At 38.0% G+C, this 24378-nt stretch overlaps 1 protein-coding gene across 1 annotated transcript in view; it reads left to right on the forward strand.

Annotated features, from left to right (window-relative positions):
- The window catches only part of Acvr2a (activin A receptor, type IIA), a gene marked incomplete at its 5' end in the record, with an annotated part of 81449 nt that overhangs the window by 44058 nt on the left and 13013 nt on the right, over positions 1-24378 (forward strand). The window contains 4 exon segments of the mRNA XM_005390789.2: positions 6636-6843; positions 9368-9477; positions 9661-9815; positions 22663-22806. Coding sequence (XP_005390846.1) covers positions 6636-6843; positions 9368-9477; positions 9661-9815; positions 22663-22806 — 617 coding nt within the window.

The raw sequence follows: 24378 nt of genomic DNA on the forward strand, positions 1-24378 counted from the left end.
TCTATTGTGTGCAATATGTTTGAAATATGTGTCCGGTGTGGCATGGCTAAATCACGTCAGTTTACCTATGCATGACCACGTACACTCTTTTTTGGTGGTGAGCACACTTCAGATCTAATCCTCAGTGACGTTCTGATGTAGAAGCGGGTGAGGAGCCCTCATTGAAAGGTTTTAGTATTGTGAGAAAACTTGAAAATCGTCGTATATGTGAGAGTTAGCCTGGGAGGCATTCCTGAAGAGCTGGGTTTCAGGAAACCTTAGTGTAGGGATAGGTAGTGAGGGGCGTTCGGGATGTACCAGCTTAAACCCGCTCCACTTGCTGCAGCACCATTTATCGAGAAGCCTGTCCTTCTTCCACTGACTTGCTTCGCTTAGTTGTCAGAAGTTGCTGCGGGTGTTTGTGTGGCTCTCGCCCCGTGCTGTCTGTCCCGCGGGTCCGAGTACGTGTGCCTTCTCCAGTCGCACACTGTCGGGATACACCGTAACTGTGCTCTCCACCACGTGCGGGAAAGTGAAGTGACTCCTCCCATGTTACTCTTCCAGAAAACGTAGACTAAGTTGGTTTATGTCTGCAAAGAATTTGCTGAGCTTTTGATACGAACTGCATTAAAACTGTACATCATTTATGAGAACTGCTCTTTTACGCTTAGTTTTCTGATACAGGAACATATAGTACTGTGACTCCATTTATTTCAGCAGCATTTTACAGGTTTTCTCATGGATCCCCTACGTGTTTGTTAGGTATATCTAAATTTGCGGTGTTTTTTTTTTTCTCGTAATTGTAACTTCAGTTACACTTTGCTCATTGTCAGTACTTAGAAATGCACTTGGTCTTTACCTGTTTTTGTGTCCTGTGACCTTACTGAACTCACTTGTTAGTTCTTTTGGTGTTTTTCTTTTATTTTTGAAAATTTGCTTGGGATTTTTTACATAGACAATAATGTTATCTACAAACAGAGACAGTTTTTTTTTTTTCTTTTGTAGCCAGTATTCCCTTAATTTTTTCTCCTTGTCTTTTTGTGGTGGCTACAATTTTCAGTATTGTGTAAAGTAAGAGTGATGAGAGTAGATATTATTACCTCGTTTCTAATCTTAAGGTGGAAACCTTCTTTCACTATTAAACATGTCATCAGGTTTTGACACATTCCCTTTATGAGGAAGCTCGCCTCTAGTCCTAGTATGCCGGAAATTTTTATCATAAATGGGTGCTAAGTGGGGATTAAATTTTGTGGGATGCTTTTTCAGCGTCAGTTGACAGGATGAGATGATTTTTCATTTTTAACCTGTTGATTTGGTGAGCTGCCTTCATTTATTTTTGTATGTTGACTCAGTCTTTCATCTGGAGTAAATCTGGTTGTGCTGTGGTAGTTTTCTTTTTCTAAAAAAATACTGTTAGATTATGTTTGCTAAAATTTTGTCAACTTTTATATTTACATTAAAAAGATACTGTTCCGTGTTTTTCTTCCTGTGCACTCTTTTTCGTGTCGAGGCACTACCGGCTCTGTAAGAGAGTTGAGAAGTGATCCCTTTGCTTCTGTTTCTAGAGGAGATGGTGTAAAACTGGTACCGGTCATTATTTTAGTAGTTCTTGCTTTTATGCTGCAAAGCACAGATTGCCTTCAGATGCACTTGTTTTAGGTGACATTTGGTTTTTTGTTTGATGGGGGGAAGTAGTTTAGACTTGAACTTGACTTTTGCAAGGTTATTTTATGGCCTGCTTATCCTACCCAGTTTCAGGTAGTGACAGTAGGACAGCTGAGGCAGTCATTAGTGCACAAGGAGTACTTTTAACCTACAAATAGTATCTAAATTAACTGATAATGGGCAGTGTGAATTATGGAGGAGAAAAGTTGGAAAATGAGTCAGTCTGCCTAATTTTGTAGATGTAGAAGCAAGGTAGTAACGAATTGTTGGCTTGTTCAAGATCAGTTTGTGAACTGGATTTTAGGTTCAGGTTCAGGTTCAGGCCATAGTCTGTTAGGACGGTGGTTCATACCTAGGGAGGAATATTAGATCACTGGTTGTCCCCACCCCCCTCGCTGAAGTACATATGTAGAGATACAGATACATGTGTGTGCGCATGCATGTGTGTGCATGTGTTTATATGCATAGTCCCCAAATGTGCTTTTCATGCACCCCTTCCCAGGACATAGGAAATCGTATTCAGGTGTATGTGTAAAACCGGGCAGTTCTGATGCACGTTATTGGCAAAGAACCAAAGTATAAGCCCTGCAGGCAAACCTTTTATGCCTTGTTTTTTTTTTTTTTGAAAATGGCAATTTATTAAGTATTTGGAGTTATTTTGATAGAATAGGCCTCTGGATAGAGATTTAAAGTCTTAGAAAGTTTGAAAGTGGGAAATACCGTTAAAAATTAATGCATATAAGCTTTTTGCTGTCTCTTTTTAGAACTGCACCTTTAAAGTCAGGATGTAAACTTGAGAATATAAAAACATTTAACTTGATTCACGTGTAGAAGTACCACGTCACTGAACTTAGAGACTGATCACAGAGTCAGCTTGAGGGGGATGGGGAAAGTACTAGAGTTTTCCCATGGGCAGTTTTCTCTCACCTGTGAAACTGCCAGTCAAGTGACAGTCTAGGTCTACAAACGTATCATAAAATTTATTCACCTTTAAAAATGAGTGGTACAGCTTTTTAAAAAATAAAATACCCATGAGCTTGCCGTTTCTCTAGACACCCGTGTTGTTTTCCCTCCCTTCTGTGCTGTAACTTCCTCTCACAGAAACCCTCACCCTCTCTTGCAGTGAGTACTCCAGGCAGCCGCTGCTCCTTGATGAGCTGGAGCCGGCACAGTAGGGCGTGCCGCTGCTGCTGCGGGCGGCAGGCGTGTTCCGCGCAGGTGCCCTTGAAGGGGTTTTCCGTTGCCTCAGTGGACTTTGTTTTTGGATATTGAAAGTAATTGTGGTTTTTAACATGAATTTAATGGATGCTAATTCACAGGACCCATTCTTAACAAAACAAACAAAAGGCAGCTAGCCATACTGCTGGAATTAGGACATTGTTTTAGACAGGGGATGACAGACCACACAACTTATGGGCCAAATGTGGCCTGTAGCTAGGAGTGGTTTTTACATTTTTAAATGATTGAAAAAATCTAAAAAAGAATAATATTTTGTGAGATGTGAAAATTGCATAAAATTTAGTTTTTAGTGTCCATAAATAAAGTTTTATTGGAACACAACCACGTTCATTCATTTACTGTCTATGGATGCTTTTGTGCTTCATGAGCAGAGTTGAGTAGTTGCGACAGACCATATGGCCTGCAAAGCCTAAAATACTTACTGTCTGGACCTCAGCAGAAAAAGTTTGCCATCCCTTTTTAAGATAACAGTGTGGGAGGTAAATGATTGCTTTTGGAGTTTTTGGTAAAGGAGGAAAGTTAGTTTGCTCTTATTTTGAACAAGTTTCTGAAAAGAAATGCTTAGAAATGGCTATTGTTTGTCTACAGATCAGTAGTAGTAGCAGCAGTCTTTCTTTCAGAGAATACAGCTGACATACTTACTAGCATAGGCTGCAGTGTGTTAGTCCGTGTCCTCTTTCCCTCCTTGGGGGAGGTCCCTGGCACCATCACTGCCCACGGATACCGGTGACTTAGCAGTTACATCTTGCTGACCGTACATGATAGAGTGGTTGTGTTCAAACTTTCTGGTCTCAGGACTTCCCTAGGCTCTTAAAAATTAATCCCCAAAGAGCTTTTTTCTCCTTTTTTAAAAAATGCAGACTATATATATGTTAATATTTTTCATATTAGAAATGAAGACAGGAAATTTAAAATGTTAATTTGTTTACAATAGCAATAATAAATCCATTCTAAGTTAACAAGAGATCTTTATGAAAAATATTTTCCAAATAAAAAAGAAATCAGTGAAATTTTTACAGATTTCTTTCATGGTTGTTTCATTAGAAAACAACTGAATTCTTCTGTTTCTCCATTCAGTTTGTTGTGATACATTATTTTGGTTGAAGTATATGAACTAAGTCTGGCCATGCATGGATATATACTGTAGTTAGAAGAAAGGTAATACTTTAGTATGTAGCTAATTTCAGTGTTTGTGGGTGTTTTTCTTTGATACCATAACAACTCAAAAGGTGGTAGCTTTTCTATTTCTAAAATCAGAATTATTAAAATATAATTTATATAGAAGAAAATATATCTTTAGCAGTACATAGAGTTTCAGTTAATATTTCTGACCTGTGTATAGCGGTTATATGACATCATCACCCATCATAATTAAGGTGTGGAACATTTTCGTCATCCCGTGTCCTCCTGGAGCCCCTTTGGTTTTTTTGAGACAGGTTCTCACTATATGGTTCAGGCCAGCCTTGAACTCATGGTGATCCTCCTGCCTCGGCCTCCTAAGTTCTGGGATTCCAGGCTTGCGCCGCTGTGCCCAGCCCCGTGTCCTTTTATCACCCTTCGCGCTGGCACTTCTGATCTGATCTCTGCCCCCATGTAATTTTGCCTTCTCCACAGTACTGTGTAAGTGGAGCCACATAGTAATAGCCTTTGAGTCCCTCTTTACTTAGCATAACAAGTGTGAGACTCATCCCTGCAGATGCAGCTGCCCCTCTTCGTTCCTGAAGTGTGTGCTTATCTGTTAGCCAGTGGTGGACACTGGGTTGTTCTCAGTTTTGGAAATTATAAATAAAGTGACTAAACAATTGTATACAGATTTTTGTATGGACACATTTTCATTTCTTAGGTAAATGCCCACACATGTGACTGCTGGGCAGTATGGCAGGTGTACGTTTAACTCCAAGCTGTCAAATTGTGTTTTCCCAAAGTGGCTGGACAGTAGCATTTCCGCAAATGCGCGAAAGTCCTGGTTGCTCACAGATTTAGCAACACTTACCGTTACCAACTGTTTTTATTTGCTTTGCTTTTGCTGTTGTAATTGATAGTTTACTTCTCCCTAATGATTGATGATTTTGACTAACTCTTCGTGTAGAATTTTTCTACACAAGTCTCTTCTTTGGCAAAGCATCTAATTGAATGTTTTGCCCATTTAAAAAATTTGAAAAAAAGTTTGACAGACTGTTTTCTTATTATTGAGTTGTAGGAGCTCTTTCTCTGCTCTGAATATGAGTCTTCTTTTGTGCTTTTGAGACAAGATCTCTGAAGCCGTCCACTGCTGGGCTGGAGAGATCTTCCTGCCTTAGCCTCCCCACTAGTTGAGGCTGCGTGTGCAGTATCATGGTCGGCTTCAGCCCTTCTTTAGACACGCATTTTTGCAAGTATTTTTTTCCGTTCTGTGTTACCCCTCCCCACAATTGTCACAGAGTATAAATTTTAATTTAATGAGGTTCAGTTTATCTGCTCTTTCTTTTGTAGTTCATGTGTTTTGTGTTCAAAGAAATCTTTCCTAATTCAGTGTCAAAATGATTTGTCATGTTTTCTTTTGGAAGTTTGATAGTTTTGGGTTGTATTTTTAGGTCTATGGTATATTTAGAGTTAATTTTGTTGAACTCCTTTTTATTTGCATGAGAATATTGTTCAGCATCAATCTCTGCCTTCCTTAGTGAATTGCTTTGGCATCTTTGCTGTAGATCAGTTGACCATACAATGTATAGGTCTATTTCTGAATTTTCTATTTTGTCTCATTGCTGCTTGTGTCTGTCTTTTCACTAAGACCTCACTGCTTTTGTAGCTAAGGTTCTATGTTCAGCCTTAAAAATCAAGAAGCAGGAGTTCTTCTTTGGGCCTCTTTTTAAGAATTATTCTGACTAACTTTGCCTTTCCAAGTAAGACTACAGATAATTTCTTAAAACTTAGTTGCAGTGTAGAATTTGATGCATAATGAACTTTTTGTCCTGTAGGTTAAAATCTGTTGATCTGTCTTGAACGTAGATTTTTTTTTTTTACCCAAGAATGCTTTTGTAATGTCACATATAATGCGTTTAGAAAATATTGGTTCTGTGAATTACATAGACTTCTTAAATATTGGCATATTTCATTACTCAGTATTTGAAGGGCACTCTGAGTATTGGGAAGGTAGCATGCTACTGGTGGCAGATAGAAGGTTTTCTGAAATTTCTTATTTTTGTCTGAAAACTCAGATTTCATCATTGACAATGTATATTGTCAGTTACTTTGCTCTTCTTCTTTTTTTTTCCAGTTACTTTTCGTGAACTAATGGGCTCACTTGGTTCCCTTTTGAGAATATGTCTTCCAGTCTGAATAGCCATGGTGTGTCTGAAGAGACAGTCCATAGCTACAGTTCGGTCATTTAAGAGTCTTTCTTGAGGCAACCATTGTACTTCATTATGCAACAAAATTATTTGCTTAGTTCTTACTTTGTCACACAGAATATTGAGAAGACCTCTGCTCAAGGATTGAAGTTTCATAAAGTTAACAATTGCTGCTGCTTTTCGTGAAGGATGTTCTTAAATGAAGCAGGCATTGTCCAGAGAAATCTTAAATCTCTGTAGACACTTGAGCTTACTATGATGCTTTCATACTTCACTGCCGGGACTAAGCTGGAAACAGGAGTCCAGAGTTGTAACACTGGGCACACGGTACACTGTTGACACGTAACACCTGACATTGTTGTCTTGGGAGACAGTCTCTTTAGAACTAATAGAGTTACGTTATGTTGTTTTATTGTCTTATAGGCGCTATACTTGGCAGATCCGAAACTCAGGAGTGTCTTTTCTTTAATGCTAATTGGGAAAGAGACAGAACCAATCAAACTGGCGTGGAGCCCTGTTATGGTGACAAAGATAAACGGCGACATTGTTTTGCTACCTGGAAGAATATTTCTGGTTCCATTGAAATAGTGAAACAAGGTTGTTGGCTGGATGATATCAACTGCTATGACAGGTGAGGACGTACTTTATTTATTATGATAGCATTGAGTAATTTACCTCTTCCCCTTCTCCTTTTTGAGAAAAGTTCGATACATGGATTCTCACATAAATGTTTCTTGCCTTTTAAAAAATGGAATTATTAACATTATAACATAATGACAAAGGTAATGTATTTGAAAATAATAAACGTGGCATGATAATGTTTTGTGCTTGATATATTTTGAGGAATCTTTCAAGTAGTGAGAACCCCTAAAAATCATCTCTTTCCCCATGTTGTCAGAGTTACAACTTTTATGTGAATTTGAAGGAAAGAAGATTTTTTTAAAAATTACTTTAAAAGACAGTATGTACTTGAAAAATTTATCCTCAAGGAGAATAAAGCTTAATTGTAGTATTTAATTTCCTCTCAGTTTCCTTCTTTATGTACCTGGAAGAAATTGATCTCATTACTTTTTTCCCTTTTTTTCCTTGCGAAGTAGGCCTTTGTTCTTTACCCCAAGAGACATTTTAACTTGACATTCAGAATATATCAGAACTAACTTAGTCCTTACAGAAAGCTATGTTTTATTTAAAAGATCTTGCTTAAATTGTTCTGCACTGGAAGTAAAATACAGTGGTTATGTTATCGACAGCCCGTGGTCTGTCTGTGAGAAGTCCCATAGATGTTGGGTTGGTACTTAACTTGCCTGGGCCAGAGGGTTTCCACTGCGGGTAGGTGGGGAAGGCTGGCAGAGGTAGCAGAGTCCCAGCTAACCAGACATCTGGGAGTCAGAAAGGGATGCTACACGCACAGACCTGCTTCTTCACGAGCCTGCGATGATCACCTGGAGTCTGTGACTGGTTATCTGTCTATGACTAATAGCGACATGCATTGAATGAGCCCTGAAAATTGAATTAGCTCTACTTTTCAGTGGGAAATGAAAACAAATCATGAAGATACACATTTAGTATTTACTAAATATATACTTTTAAGGCTGTGAATTTTCCAGGGATTATTTCTTTATACATACATGATTTAGTTAGATTGTTGGTTTCTCCACCAACAGAAGTGGCGGTCTAGTGGTAAGTGCTATTAGGCAAGGTAAGTAGGAAGAAATAAGACAAAAATACTTAGCTTGGGAGTCACCTTTGTTCAGAACTGTCTTTTGTTAATGATCTGAAATGAAGGATTCTACTCCTTTTTCTTCCATAGTAAAAAGCTCCTACGTTTCCTCCCCCAAACCAGCGTTGTCCTCAGCGCTGTCCTCGGTAGCGAACCGTTCGCTGACGTCTGCACAGTGCATTCATTGCAAACAAATGTATTTCTGGGGATTAAATGCTCATGTAAAAGTGTGTGGATTTTGTCTGTATGCCCTGAATTTGATTGAAAAACAAATAGTTGGGATAGTAACAGAAGTAAGAGAAAGGAAAAAGTCAAGAAATGTCCAAGTGTGGAAGAAAAGACAGTGATAAAAGCAGAATGAAACCGGATGATGAAAAGTAATTTTCTTGAGTTAATTAGACTGAGTATTTGATCATGTCACTTTCCTGTAATTTGAGGCAGGATTCTAAATATTAGTTTAAGAATCTATACACTTTTCATTATAAATTGTTGAAAGGTAGCTTGCATTTGTCTTTTTACCTTCTGCTAAGTAGGTATTAGTGTTGATTACATTTTAAAATTGGATTTTGTTAAAACTCATTTCCCAGAAATTTCTTATACTTTTCACTTTAAAGTGAAAACAGTATTATTGCAACCACCATCATAAAGGTTCAGCTTATTGTGTGAGGTGTGTCTTTAACTTCACCTGGTGTTTATCAGTAATATTTAAAGTTTGATTTAAAGAAGTAAGTATGGTTGTTTCTTAGTGAGTAAGGTTTGTTCTAGGGGCTGAATCCAAGTCTTCTCAGATTCATTGTCCATACAAAAGGCTGCTTTTTTTTTTTCTTCCAAATTCGTCCTACTTCTAATCAGCTTGAGTTACTAGGTCCTTTATATTTATTATACATTTATTCTCTACTTGTTACTTTTCTGAACTTTGTTCGTTGTATTTAAGAAATTCAAATCTACTACTATAAAAAATGACGTTATTCCCAAGTGTAGTTTGGGTCTTTGATTTTGTGTGTGTGTGTGTGTGTGTGTGTATTTATAAACACAATTTTATATGTAGCTTTTAATATTCATGAAGTAGGAAAGCTGAATTTACTGTGATCAAAAGCACTCCCAGACTAAATTACCTCCATTGCCTTTGTGTATTCTTCTTTAGGCCTTCCTAACAATTAAAAAAAAAAATGGTTGTCTTAGATTGCTTATTAAAAACTACATTAAAGCAGTAGTCTCAGGGAGTTAATGTGATTGTTATAAGGTCAACTTTTTTTTCTGATGAGATTTAGTAACAGGAATAATCTGGGAACATTTCTGGCTTTTAAGAATTGATCATTAAATATTAATAAAAATGTTGAATGCAAATGGTACATTATTTTATCTCTGACAAAAACAGCTACTATATGGTCAGCATGATATTTATTTTAATTATTTCTCCTCTGTTTGTTTATAGGACTGATTGTATAGAAAAAAAAGACAGCCCTGAAGTATATTTTTGTTGCTGTGAAGGCAATATGTGTAATGAAAAATTTTCTTATTTTCCAGAGATGGAAGTCACACAGCGTAAGTTCCCAGGGAAATACATAGGTCATCTTGGCTAGTAGATTGAAAACACAGAATGTTTGTGTTGAAAGAATAATTTAACTCTGTTTCTCACATTTTTCCTAAAAATGTGATACTATAATAACTATTTATTGTAGAATTGTGCGATCTGTGTCTGAATTGTTTTTGCTTCCATTTTTACAGCCACTTCAAATCCAGTCACACCTAAGGCACCGTATTACAACATCCTGCTCTATTCCTTGGTGCCGCTTATGCTGATCGCAGGGGTTGTGATTTGCGCATTTTGGGTGTACAGGCATCACAAGATGGCCTACCCTCCTGTACTCGTTCCAACTCAGGTAAGTTACTGTCCTAAATTTCGCACTGCTTTAGGTCTGACATTTTAAAGAAGTATTGATGTCCTTGAACTCACGAGCTTAACAAATTATTTTCCTTTGGAGTTAATTTTTGCGTATTTATCATAGGGATTATAGCTAATTTTGCAAACTTATTAATTTGCTATGTCCTAATCTTTTCTCAGAGACTGAGGTATATAGTACAATGAGTATTCCCATCCTATTTTTCTCCAGAGTTTTACTTTCATTCTAATACTTTTCAACAGGAGATGAACCGTCTTTGCTTTCTGTGAAATGATAGAGAAGTGAAAACCCTTCCTTTGTTTTCCATCGTATCCTCTATTTTTAAATTTCATGCGTTTTTCAAGACTGCTCTCCACAACATCCTTTTAAACATGAGGATGGGCTCAGGTCATTGAGAGAGTATGGAAAAGAGAGGTTTTAGAGGAGCTTCAGGAGCATATTATCTATCCCGTGTTATTCACAGTGCAAGTGTTTTCTTTTTTGTAGCATATGAGCTGTGTATTGAAAACTAAAAACTTAATGCCTTTGGTGCTCTCACCCCACCCTAAATATTTCTGGAAATAGTTTTCAGTGTAATTAGATTGAATTCACTAAATTTTCCTCCTTCTCTTATGTAGACAATTGGCACTGGTCCATTGCTTTCCAGGCCTTCTCGTGGACGCAGTTAATATTGTGTCGGTCCAGGAAGCTGATCCCTTTCGGTTACACTTGCTTGAGACATCTCTAAATGCTAGTCTTTATGGTGTTTCTTTTACCTCTTAAGATCGGATTACCTTAGCTTTCTGGATCCCTTGGTAGGATTAATGGTTAAAACTTAATAGAAAAAAAGAGTAAAGTCCTATAATTTTATGACCAAAACAACTTCTTTCCTCTAAGCTTTGTTTATATAACACACTTCTTTCTCAGTACTTCTAACAATCTGTTAGCGTTAGATCACTGATCTCCACGATCTTTTGAAGATACATGCATATGGAGAAATAAACCTAAAGGTAAAATAGCTAGTTCAGTAAATTAAAACACAATAGTTTATATTGGTCAGATATTTAACTTTTAAACATTAGTAACTAGTCAAATTTGTTAAAAATAATTTGTAACAGTTTGTTTTGTTTTTGGTACCGGGAATCGAACTCAGGACCTTATGCTTGTCAGGCATGCACTTGTGCCACTGACCTATATCCCCGGCCCTGTAACAGTTTTAAAGTAAAACAAAATTTAATACTTCATGTATATGGTTTATTCCACATGACCATAAGACACACTTTACCTTCAGTCATTGGTAACTTGAAATATTTGTTTTAGAACCTAAATTTAGGAGAGAGTATTCAATACTGTAATTGTTTCATGAATTTATCCTAGATTTGTGATATGTTAGAAATAAGCTGGAACCCACATTTAAATAAATATGCTAAAGTTTTTATAGTAGAAATTTTTAATCAGTAATGTAACTTTACAGATGTAACATTGGCTTGTATCCAATACTGATACAAAAGCATGCTTAGGTAAATAGCCTATGTATGAGGCCACTTTATGGAGAAATGCTGATTAATTCAAGGGTTTAAGGCTTTTTAAAAGGAAAGGTGCTGCTACGGTTCTTAACATGGGATCCTCATGAGCAGCCGTCTCTGTGGGTTTCAGGTTTTGGTTGCTAGTGTTAATCTTACTGAACACAAATTATTTAGCAGTTGCATTGTTGCAGTCGTAAATTTGCACAAACTGCATGAATTCATGAAACACAAGGGGTGAGTGTAAAGATCTTGGGATGGAGTAACCTGCGGTGGGCAGGCTTTATGAACACACACGATGGGTCTGACTTCGTGCTTTCCTTCTGTCATAAAGTGTGTGGGGAAGGGGCACTGCCGTCAGAGTGGAATTTCACTTTTGTCACCCCTCATTGTTTCTATAACAGACCAGTTTCATGCTGGAAGGTCTGGTTTTTGGTAAGAGGTTTATGCAAATTCTAGTTGTACAAGTCTACTTAATAGCTATACTATTGCAAAGGGCTTAGTTTTATCTTTAATTTAAAAAATAATTATATCAAGCATTTACTGCAGATTTAAGTACTTACTCTGAGGTGATGTGTTACGCATAAATACATAAATTATAAAGGGTCTATAGAATGCATTAAATATATAGAAAAAATGTAGTGATTTTTCAGATGATGATGCTGGATCATCTTTGGGATTTAGTATATGTGCTGCCGAAGCGAGCACTCATCTTTGGGATTTAAAAATATGACTTCCTGGGCCATAACCTTTAAAAGGATGCAGTGGAGCCCATGGTCCTGTGTGTGTGTGTGTGTGTGTGTGTGTGTGTGTGTGTGTTGTTTTGTTTTGTTTTTTTTGAGACAGAGTTTTGGTATATAATCCAGGTTGGGCTTGAACTTGCTCAGGCTGGCATTGAACTTGAGATACTCCTGTCCATTTTCTGAGTGCAGGGATTATAGTCTACACCAGCACACCTGGCTGCTACTGTATTTTTAAAGAGTTTCCCAGGTGATTCTGGTAACCAGCCAGGTGTGGAAAGTACTCATTTAATTTTATTTCACTGGACTCTGTATATAGTATAATTCCAATTTTATCGATAAAGAAATTGAGACATAACAAAGCTGCTGCAAAAGCGTCAGCTGGAATCTCAATTTAGAGCCCTGTGACACCAAAGCCTCGTTTTGTGATACTGATTCTGTTCTGCGTCTCTTTTCAGAGAGTGGGTGCTTCTGGTGTTTCAGCTGATTTCACTAACGACTTTGCCATCTCAGAACCATGCTATAGGCTAATTTGTTTTTTCAGATACTGAGTAGTTTGTATAGCTTCTTAAATGAGCAGTAACATCATCTCACATTTAACATCGCATAGGACAAAAGGAAAGTGAAAAGTCATAGATACTTAGGAAAGAATATTTGTATGTTTTCTTTTAAAATACTTCAACATACTTTAGATAGGATTAATGAACAACGTATGATTGGGGGTTTGTAAAAAAAAATTTCTGTGTTTCTCATTTGATTCTGCTGGTGCCTATCAGTTGTTAAAGATTTGTATTGAAGGATAGGAGTAGCAGTTGAGTACTACTAGGAGAGAGATACTGTGCAGTTAAACTCTTAAGGTTACTGTATATTCATGTCCCCGTATTCCAAGTTTAATTTCAAGACCAGTTAGGAAGAGATCATGTGATCTAGCCATGGATTTCTGTTTCTTTCTTCTTCCAAATACTTTAAATGCTTTAGGACAGTGACAAAATTGTCATTCCTTTTCTTAGGAAAACTTTGCCTTGGATTAAGCCAGTTTGTGAATCACCTCATCTGTTGAAAGGCCTTAGTCTCATAGTCAATAAGCTGGTTCTGATAATTAAATGATGGAATTCTGTAAGACATCAAATTGTTTAGACTTTTTTTTTTCTGGTTTCATTAGTATTTTTATCTTAAAGTGAGGTAGGGATATAAATACTTTAAAACTTTAATTATGGCGCATAGTAACCTACAAAAAATTATTCTAATTGAAATCTACCACAATTAAAGGCACAGAACAAGCAGTTTGCTGGTTAAAAATTGAAGCCATTCATTTTTTTTTTTTTTTTTCCAGTATCAGGAATCGAACTCATGACCTCACGCTTGCCAGACAGGCGCTGTGCCACTGAGCTAAATCCCCAGTCCCAAAGCCATTCGGTTTTTCATGAGAACTCATTAACTGCTGTGTTTCTACCACTGTTAACGTGCTATCATTTTCTTTCCAATCATCCTGATGAAAGCCATGAAGCCAGCTTCTGTTCTCTTGGCCTTGTCATTTACCAAGTCGTATTCATTCAGGACATTAGTAGATCTGAGGCTGAGATTTCTAGAATCTCATAGTTAGTTTTCGTGCTTCAGTTTCTCTCCCTTCACCTATACTCTTGTGAGAATAGCATTTTTCATGTTTGATCATCTTACTCCTGTGCTTAAAAATACTTGGGAGCTCTCACTGATCACAGCAGCGAATACAGAGTTTGGAGCATGGCATGTGGGCTTCCTTTCTCTGTCTGCCTTTTGATTCTTTCTTCCCAGGACACCCCGCACCGTCCGTCATAGGTATCTGGAATTGCATCGCTTGTGTACCATCCTTGAAAGGATTGAAGTCATTTTCTGTCTTCTGTGATTCAAATGAACAACCTTAGCTGAGAAGGGCTCTTAGTAATTTGTTTTCATGTTTCATTCTCCCACTAGATTGTAAGCCCCTTAAAAGCAAAATACGTATTGTGATTACTGCTCCATTTCACATGGTATTTGTAGGTAATAACAATCCTGCAAGTACTTTTATAAGAGTATGGCGTTACTAAATTCCTTCTGTAATCACAGACTGAGGCGCCCTGTCAGTTTGTTACCAGGTCAGTTTTCCTTTGCCTGCACTGAAACTGTCTTTCCACATAGGAAGGGCAGTGAGTAAACCGAGTGCAAACTGGTTTTTCTGGTGACAGTGAGTCATGAATCTGAGGGACTCTATTATTAAGAAGTCATATTGTGTTAGAGTTAGTGTGCTTTCAGTACAACTGTTGGCAGTCCTTGCATAATCATATATGTTTAACTTTCCTGCTTATAAGGTTTGTATTTGTGCTGATTAAAAAATACTAATTGATAAGAAAGTGAACTGTAGGAGCCAGAAATGGCCTACCTTTAACAAGATACGAAGTTAATGTTTAAAGGATGTGTAAATAGCACTTTGGTATTACAGCATGAATACTTTTTAAGATGACATCAGCCTCTTCAGTTCTTACATCATGACATTTTGTCTGGGCATTGGTTTGATAAGAGCTAAGAGTTTTCAGATGCTTGGTATCCCTGTGAGTGGGGCATGCAAAATAATCCTTCTGACATTATTAGTAAAGTAATAATAGGTTGTCCCTTCATGCTATGTCAAATTACTACCACTGAGAAACCAAGTCAGTGTGAAAATGCCTTGTAGGATTTTCCTCGAGAATGAGTCTATATATACATTAATTTAAAATTAATTTGGTACTAGAAGGATAAGATAATATTCAACTCAACTCAGAAAAATATACTGCTTCCTTGTTTGGGGAGGGTAAAGGGTAATTAACTTTTATTGGTAGTATATACTATGCTAATATTATATTTAAAAATATACACACAAGCATGTCTTAGAGGAGGTTAACTACTGTATCTCACTCTTGCTTTTTCCTTTTGGCTTCTCCCTCTTTTAAAACTCTTCTGCTTAAGTTCGTCATACATATCAGCTTGTATATCCGGACAGGTGAAAGGGGGAGAGTTGCTTCTTTTCGGGTTCTCTCATCACTGTCCTGAAGCAGTCGGTCTTAATAAGTCGGTTCATATCCTTGGACACCTTTCTCTACTCTTACCTGTTCATTCTACAGAAATTATACTATAACTGGCTTCTTTTAAATTGGCAGCATATAAAAGATGGTGTTGTAGCTCGATAAATTTAATCTATTTAGTTAAAGTGACATTTTAAAGTAAAAAAGGTCAGTGTTTTATGCTGAGGAAATAGCAAAATTTAATTTTTTTGGTAAAAATTATATAAAGATGTATAGCATAATGTTATCAATTTAGAGTTTCTAAGAACATACATTTACATAGAATGTACATACTTTTTCATAGAACACCCTTTTTTACAAATTTTCAGTATTTTAGCATGTTTAAAATATGACAAAATACTATTATTATACATTTGAGTATCTTTTTCTTTCTTTCTTTTTTTTTGCTTTTTTGTTTGTTTTTTTTTCCGGTACCGGGAACTGAACTCGCGACCTTGCATTTACTTGGCAGGCAGGCGCTGTGCCGCTGAGCTAAATCCCCAGCCCCGCAGCTTTTTCTTTCTTATGTATACACCCAAGAAGTAGTGAAGGGCTGCTGTACATGGACTTCCTTCTGTGTCCAACTATAGTATATGATTTTTTTGTATTAATAAACTGAGTTCTAGCTTCCTTTAACATATACTTCTGATTATTGGAAGAAGTGTCACAAATGATCCATGGACTTGCTGCTTGACAAAAAAATTACTGTTAGCATTTGTATACAATGTATCATACTTGAAAAAAATGTTCAGACAGGGCCACTTAGAGACTGGCTAACACCCCATATCCAGAAGCAAAAAGGGAGAAAAGGGGGAATATACGAAGTTATATCAAAGCTTAAAACAGAAGCTGCACACTAAAATTAACCAGAGCATCTTGTTTGTAAGAGTGATTCCCACCTAAATTTTCAAATTTTGAGTTCAATTTTCTTTTGACGTGTGCCAGGCCTCATCCTAGTTTTTTAGATGGAACTGATGCTTTTAGACCACAGTACAAAGGATAATTGAAAAATATGGTGAATGTTTACTTTTATTACAGTAAAAGACACATTACCGTTAGTCTTCCTCAAAATACTCTCCCTTGTTTTGAACTTAGCCATCTTTCTTGGCACTTTATGAAGCTCTCTTTCTTGAGTATTTTTACGTGGTGTAATAAAAAATGCAGCGAATGCTGTCAGTGCCATCCAGTGGAAAGGCCGGCTTACAAAAATACGTTGGTGTGTTCTCGTCCACTTTATTCTCTAGATCTGGCCCTGGGTAACTTCTGGCTTTTCTCCAAAGTCAGAATGACTATGAAAGGTAAACACCTTGAATTGAGGTAGCATGACACAGAACTACCAAAGACACTCACGAAAGACTTCCAGAACTGTTTCAGCCCGCGGAAAGAATGATGGAATAAGCATGTTCAAAGTAGCAACTGCAACATTGAACGAAAGGAATTATTACTGTTTATATAAGAAAGTTCACATGTTGAGATTAGTGTAACGAAAGACTTCATTTTGAATACTGCATAAGGCACTATATAGAACACAACATAATGTTAATTCATTTAATCTTTCAATACCTCATGAAATGCACTGTTTTATCAAGTACATTTTAAAGATAAGAAAATCGAGACACACATAGGTGAAGTGACTTGACTTAAAGTCTTTAGTAGCAGAATCTGGGCATTTAATTACAGGGTTATTGACCGTTGAATGGCTTCTTTCAATAAATAATTCATAGAAAGCTAAAATAAGGTAAAGGGATTAGAGGACATAATAGCTTTTATTGGGAGTATAGGTAGCCTGATAGATCCACAGCCACTTTATCACTTTTTATTTGACCTTCCAGTGTTAGTTGGGTATGTCTTTATAGATGCTGAAAGTATTAAGTTCCTTTTTACCGCGCTTAGTTGTTAATTATACATTCATTAGCGAAAACCATTGATGAGCTTTCTGCCCCACATTACTGGTGGCTTCATGAAAGCCTGAGTAGTCGGAGCCTGACATAAACAAGGCGCTCAGTAAACATTCTTTGAATGAATGGATGAAGAATTACTCTTCATTCTTTTCTGATCTTTGGCAATAGTTTCTTTCCACATATGTGAAAGGAGCAAATGTCTAACCCAAACATCTGATTACTAGACATTAATGTTTTATAGCTACAGTTATAGTACCTAATACTCAAAGTGACATTTTTCATTCTGTGAATCCAGGTGTTTTATTTCCTGTGTGTATATTTCAGTGAATTTATTTTTATTTTGTCTTGATCCTTCTTATCACACAGTTTATGCATTGAGGCCTGTTGTTGGTGTCTTTTGTGTAGCTTGGGTCATTTTGCTTATGTTATAGTTTATTTTTTGAGAAGTCTATTAAGCTCAGATAGACTTTTTTTTTGGTCTTTTTGAGACAGGGTCTTGCTATGTAGTTCAGGCTGGCCTTGAGCTCAACTTTGTAGCCCAGGCTGGTCTCGAACTCGCAATGATCCTCCTGCCTCAGCCTCCCGAGTGCTGGGATTACAGGTGTGCACCACCATGCCCGGCTAAGATAGACTTTTTTTATCTCTGTGCTTTTAAAATGCTATTTTAACCCTTTTTATTTTGTCACATTAGCTAGTATGTCTTTATAGCTTATTCTGATTTTCATTGATTAGGAAGTGTGCTAAGCAGAGGTACACTTTCTTGTAAGATGCAAGAATAGCACTAACTTGTCTTAGTACAGTGTCATCTTTATCTTTGAAAGCACTTGTGTTTAAACAGGATCCAAGTGGTCCTTGATCTTCGTGTAATCAGTTGGCAAGCATTTCTTTCAAAGAGTGAATTTTCCTCTGGAATGCTGACAAGTTTGATAGTGAGGGAAACCCAGCCTTTTGGACGACGGTGTGGTCCTGAATCTTTGCCGGGGGAGGAAGATGGAGAACGAAGAAAGGCGAAGGAACCGGTAGAGACGCAGAGTCGCCAGTTCCTTGTTCTCAGGAGCTGTTGCTCTCCGCGGAAGCCCTGTGGAGGTGCCGGGAGTTGGGGAGTCTAGTCATCTATTTGGAGAAATTGTCAGCAGCCTCTAACCCTGGCAACAGTATGTCTGTGAAGTTCAGTTCGGGGCCTTACTTTGGGATGACAGGAAAAGTAAAAAGCTTGCTTTCCGGCCGTGCCTCAGCGTCCTCCGACCGCGAGAACTGCGTGTAGACGCTCGCTGCCTGCGCCCCCGTCTTACGTGCGCATTTCCTGAGTGGAGCTAGGATTGTGCCCGAATCATGTTTTGAACTCCTGACATATCCTTAACTTGCAGTGAGCATTGAATAATTTAAATTACATTTTACTAAGATTTCAGTTTTTCACCTTGTCATAGCTGGGAACTCGGTTAGCGGGAGGCCTGACCCGTTAACCCCGTGAACGGGATTCTGACGCCCTCCTCCTCCTGTCTTACTCCCGTACCAGGGTCACGTGGCACGCGCTCACGTGGCCACCAGAAACGTGTTCTGTCTGACCGCAGTGATTCTTCCGGGCTCCACGAAAGGGCAGTGCAGCACCTGGCTCACTGCAAGTGAGTCCTTCTAGAGGTTCTTACAACTGTCGGGGGAGTGTGGGCTGTAAGACCTAAGCTTTATGTAATTTCTTTAGGGCTGCTACCTAGTTCTTGTTAAAGGCAATACTGCCCTCTGGTGTGCAGACTCAGTTCCAGCTTGTGTCTGCAGCTACATCACTTAGTTTACTTGTAGAGTTTACTTACTATAGGACCTTTCCTATGTAAGACTTAGTTTAGTTTACTTTCTGGTTTGAAGCCCATTGGATCAGGTAACTGGGGTTACATTAGGGTCAGAATTCTGTTTACATCTCATCGGATAGCTAATACCCAAAGGGTTTGTGTGTATTTGTGTGCGTGTTTAATTTTTATATTACTTTCCTCTATAAGGAAAGTGTTCTCAATTCTCATTTTAACAATATAGTACATTGGATCACTGCCAACCTCTTAAAAGTTAAATCACTGTTCTCTTTCCTTCACTTTGTAAATGTTGTGTCATTTTTCATTTCATTCTGAATATGAATCGTAATTTCTTTTGCCTGTGTTTTTTTTTCACAAGCACGCCTTTCATATAATGATAGAGGTAAGATGCATTGATGTTTGTTTTATGGTTGTGGAATTTTTTGTGGATGCATACTTAACATTTTGTCCTTAGATTTTTGTTGTTATTGTTGCTCTACTGTGCATCCTTTATAGTTCATACACATTTATGTTATAAAGACTCCCCACCACCACTACAGAAAAATATGATTGATTTGACAAATTCATAATTCTCTAAGGTATAATGTAGAAACAACTATTTTAGCTGATTGGAAAACACGTAATAACTTCGTTGGCCTTAACTACCTTTTATTAGTTTATTTTTCCAGCATGTGGTAGGTGTAGATACCAGCGTGTGCTCACGTTTAACGAGCTGACTTTCTGGTACAGCACGTCATCTTAATCACAATGTATATTTCCACTTTTATCCTTGGCATCTCAAGCAAATGAACTAATTGTGAAGTACACCTTTCGATGATCTTTTGCTGTCTGGAACTTTAAGGTTACATAAGATGAGAGTTCATCCTTAAAATGGGAGACTCCCAAGTCGTTAAAACCAATCCCAGACAGCTCCAGAGCTCCCCGCCTTTCCTGACGTTGGCAGGAGCGGAGGGGTGCTTTTCAGCATATCTTTGCAACGTGGTATCTTTTGAGCCGTAAGAAGAAACACAGTCAGAGCCACTTCTAATATATATCTTCTTCATTTTACAAAATAGCGTGGATATGGTAAGAGAAGTGGAGATTTATGAAAAGTTTTCAGGAGTTCTGTTTCTTCCTCTGAGTAGTTTTTCTGTGTGAGAGCAAAGCCATATTTAGTGGATGAAGTCAGAACATTGCCACCCTTTCTGAGGTCTGCATTTGTTTCCAAGGGTCCATCCATTTAAAAGGTATAAATCTTTATTTCTAGAAGCAAATGTTAAGGGGGTTTTCTGCGGGTAAACTGCTATAGTGATGCAAATAAACTGCAAAATATTTCTAGTATTTTAGTATTTTTAGATTATGGAATAAGTAAAACCTAAATATTTGACACACATTTAAAATTTCATTGTAGCGACTTCTCACTAAAGCAGCAGGAAAAATTTATATTGATTTAGCGTTATAGGTTCTATAGTTACAATCTTTGCTGTAAAATTATTCATTTTGAGCCGAATTCTTTTAAGTATTACAGAATGTTATGTTAAATTTCTGTTTAAAAACATTTCTAAAAGTTTTGACACTTTATAAGAATGTGACTTTGTAAACCTTTTCCTAGCCTTTGAAAATTATGCAGTGTGTTTTTAAGCTTTTTCTCCTTTTAAAGTAATTTTGACTACAGTGTGTTTTCTGGTTATGAAGATACAATTAGGAGGGTGTTCTAAGATTTCTTCTGACATACCAGTAGCTTAGAAATTTGCTGAGCAGAGTCTTAGAAAGTTGTTAGAACTTTCATGGAAGACATTTATTTTTCCTAAACATACACATTGAAAATGATTGTACATTTCCTAGGTTTAAAGTTAGTATTGTCCTAAAAATGTATTTTGAATTGCCAACTTTTTGAGATTTGGATTAAATCATCTAAATCTTCCTTTATAGGTTGAATCACATATATGTGATTGGCACCTTTTAAAACAGAATAGGCCACGTGTGGCAGCGTTACCAGTTTCAGTGTTTCCGTTGAGCGTCCTGTTACTTCTCTACCTTATTACTTTGCATCTTCAGCCTTGAGTTGCTATGTATTACTTTAGTTTCTGGCCTTCCTACTTTGGAAATACTACCTTTGTAGCATTTTCTACTTAGCTTAATTATTCCTTTATGCAGTTATACAGTAATACTTGGACCAGGTTTTGCTTGTGGAAAAGTAGTTTTCAAACTTTCTTCCCCCAGTCTCCACATTCATATAGCAGCCTGCTCCTATGAGTAGAACCTTTTCTTCCAGGTTGAAGGGGTCAGTTAAAGAATGAGGTAGGGAGGGTGCATTTCAGAGACACTCTCCGGAGTCTTGCCCCCAGCCTACACCCCTAGTCATACTTAAGAGCCTGTCCTTTCTGTAAGATTTATACCGACCTTCTTGACCTGTCACTCTGCTAACTGGAAACGTTCTAGCTTCCCTAACCTTTGCTGTTTTGAATGTGAGAAGGAAAAGCAACTTTCACAGACATTTTAAAATAAAGACATGAGTTTGGAATGCATCACAGGAGTCTTCTATTTTATCTTGATGTTAGAAATTGTCAAGCCATTTTATAAAGATTACTTTAGAAGAAGTTGCATCTCTTTCCTGTTTAATGCCTTACAGTTTTCTGCTGTCAAGGGCCTTTCCTTTGTTAGATGTAAACTTTCCCAGCTCCTGCGTGGCACCAGTGAGCTGAATGATGCCTGAGCTCTGGGAGTCTGTGAGGCATTAGAAGAGATTAGAAAAAAGGGAAAGCAAGGCAGAGGGAGGTGCATTGGTTTTTGGTGACAGACTCTTTCCCGGGCCCTGCGGTGCCGGCCCTTGCCAGCACGCTCGTTCCTCTCGCTGCAGAAATTTTACTTTGCTTCCTAATATTAAGTATATTAAAGTCTGTTGTGTGGCCTTTGAAAACGTGTTTCACTTTTCCCTGGGAGCTTTCCGGAGGGCTTCCTGCTTTGCTGTAGGGTGAGATAGCTGGCAGGATGCTTGCTGAGGGGTTGTTGCCATCCTGTTTTGTATACGGAGGATCTCCGTGCCGTACTCCTTCTTCTAACTGTGTCTGCTCTATTAACTCTAATAATAGTGTACTTCTCTTTCACTTATTGTAGCTTATTCACTCTGATCACCACTTTTCTGCATTTTTATTTGCATTTTCTTGGTCAGTCAGCCTTAAAATACAAATAATTTTTAGCTCAGATCCATTTTGGAAAAATTACAAACACAGGGGTGGGTTGCTAACGTGTTGGGAAGTGAGAGCAGACAGAGCAGACGGGCCGGGCTGCAGTGCGTTTCCTCGTGTCCTCGTGTGGGACAGACCTCCCTGGGATGTGTCCACGGACGCCGCTATTGCTAAGGTTAATGAAGAAAGGATTTGAAATTTGATAGCCATTGGAGAAAATAGTGGATTCTGAGATGTTCTTTGAGAGAGAGCCATAATCCTCTTTGTACCACTTCCCAAATCCTCATCCTTTAAAGAAGTATAAATTAGATGAAAATAGTGAAGTATTCTTAGCAGTTCTTAAAGTTCACAGAAAATCTTCGTGGGAAAAGTTAGTGAGAGTGTGTAACGGAGACGGTCCCTTTCCGCTTCCTGCTGTACTCAAGTAGCAATAGTGTTGAGTGTCAGTGTGGAAATTCTGAAATCAAATGGCCTGCCTTGTGGTCACCGAAGGTAGTTAGTAACGTTGGAGAAACTCAGGTTTGGCAGGATTGAAGTAATGTCATCCATGTGTTTACTGTTCCCGTCAATTGATTCTTTGGCATACTCACTTTTTTCTCATTTTCAGAGTTGATGTGTTTCATGTTCTGCTTATTTACAGTACTGCTATTGTTTATCCTAGGACCCAGGACCACCCCCACCCTCTCCATTACTAGGTTTGAAGCCGCTGCAGTTGCTGGAAGTGAAAGCAAGGGGAAGATTCGGCTGTGTCTGGAAAGCGCAGTTGCTGAACGAGTATGTGGCTGTCAAAATATTTCCAATACAGGTATGTGTATTGCAGCTACCTAACCTGTGTTTCTGTTCAGAAAGCTGGGACTTCCGAGGTTGTCAGAACGTAGAAACAGTGTGAAAATACAAGCCACGAATTCCTAAGCGATTCTTGGTGACACTGGAAAAGGAGGTAGCCCCTTCCCGTCTGCCTTCACATCTGAGAGAGTTCTTAGTACCACAGTCAGGCTTGGAGTGGTGCAGTTACCTTATATAAACATATAGATGATGTTTGTCAATAAAAATTCTACAGAAATGTCAAGTCGAAGGAGCCAGTTTTTTAAAAAAACAAGTACAAAGTGTTCGAGTGGTTAAATTTTAGTAGCCCCTTAGGGTTATCAGGGAAGGCAGGCAGAAGAGTTCAAGTGCAGTGTTCTGGAACTGCTCTTTGGAGGTGTATTACCAGACTCACTTATTTGCATACTACTTTGAGTGCTCATGTAGTTGCTGCAGTTTTTGTTTGGTTATTTTTCAAAGGCAGTTAATCAAGCGTCCAAACAAGTGGTTACCATTGAATTGTTTTTCTTTGAAAAGTTGCTGGGTTTCTCCTAAAAGAAGAGAAGTTACCCTGATGTGTCTACCCCTTTGCTGTTCTTCCGTTATTTTTTGTGGCGCTGCTGATACAGATTTGATAATGCGTCTTCCGTTTCTTTTGCTTATTTACCCCTGTGGCTAATGCTATTCTTGATAGTGCGGACTTGGCTAGATTTGTGATACAGGCTTTACTGCTGTACCTAAACATCAGAGTGTCCTTATTCCAAAGTTATTATAGAAACAATTTTTTTTGTCTTGTTATTCTTAGATGTTAGCCTTCTTACCTCTTCTAAAGCTTGTCTGATAGAGCCTGAAGAAATTTATTTTTCCCTTTTGGTCGCAGTGCAGATTCTATATAGTTAGGGATTTAGAAAGAGAGTATGTTGTGTTGTGCCAAGATTTATAAAAAACATCCAGAGAGTTATTTCATTTTGTCAGGAACCTTAAAAATTAGAGAAAAGCGGGGCTGGGGATTTAGCTCAGTGGCAAAAGCGCCTGCCTGGCAAGTGCAAGGTCGTGAGTTCGGTTCCCGGTACCGGAGAAAAACCAAAAAAAAAAAAAAAAAAATTAGAGAAAAGCATTTGGATATTAACTGAAGAGTAACAGCAGTAGTGGCAAATACTTTATTGAATACTTTTATTGTGCCAGCGGAGAGCGCTTTACATGTTCCTGTATGTACATCAAATACAGCGACTGTGCAGGAGATACGACGGTCCCCGTTTCATTTAATTAGGAAACTAATTAATGGTTATAGGTTGCCAAAGATTAGTGAGAGAGCCACAGTTCGAACTCAGTTTGGATCCAAGGGTGCCTCGCCATCCTGTAGGGTGCTGCCACTTCTGTTGTACTTCCATTATGGAAAGAAGTGAGTCTTCTCTAAGTAGGTGTGTAGTAGACATGGATCACTTGCAGGCTGGAGTAAATGTGTGGTGCTTTTAAAAGAACGTGAGATCCTATGTTAGTCTGCGATACTACGCTAGTCCTGTTTAAATAGACATTCTAGCTGATGAACAGTAGCACAAGGAACATTGCATTG

Source organism: Chinchilla lanigera, unplaced genomic scaffold (assembly GCF_000276665.1).
Source record: "Chinchilla lanigera isolate Chin_1 unplaced genomic scaffold, ChiLan1.0 scaffold00039, whole genome shotgun sequence".
In the NCBI taxonomy this organism is placed as follows: domain Eukaryota; kingdom Metazoa; phylum Chordata; class Mammalia; order Rodentia; family Chinchillidae; genus Chinchilla; species Chinchilla lanigera.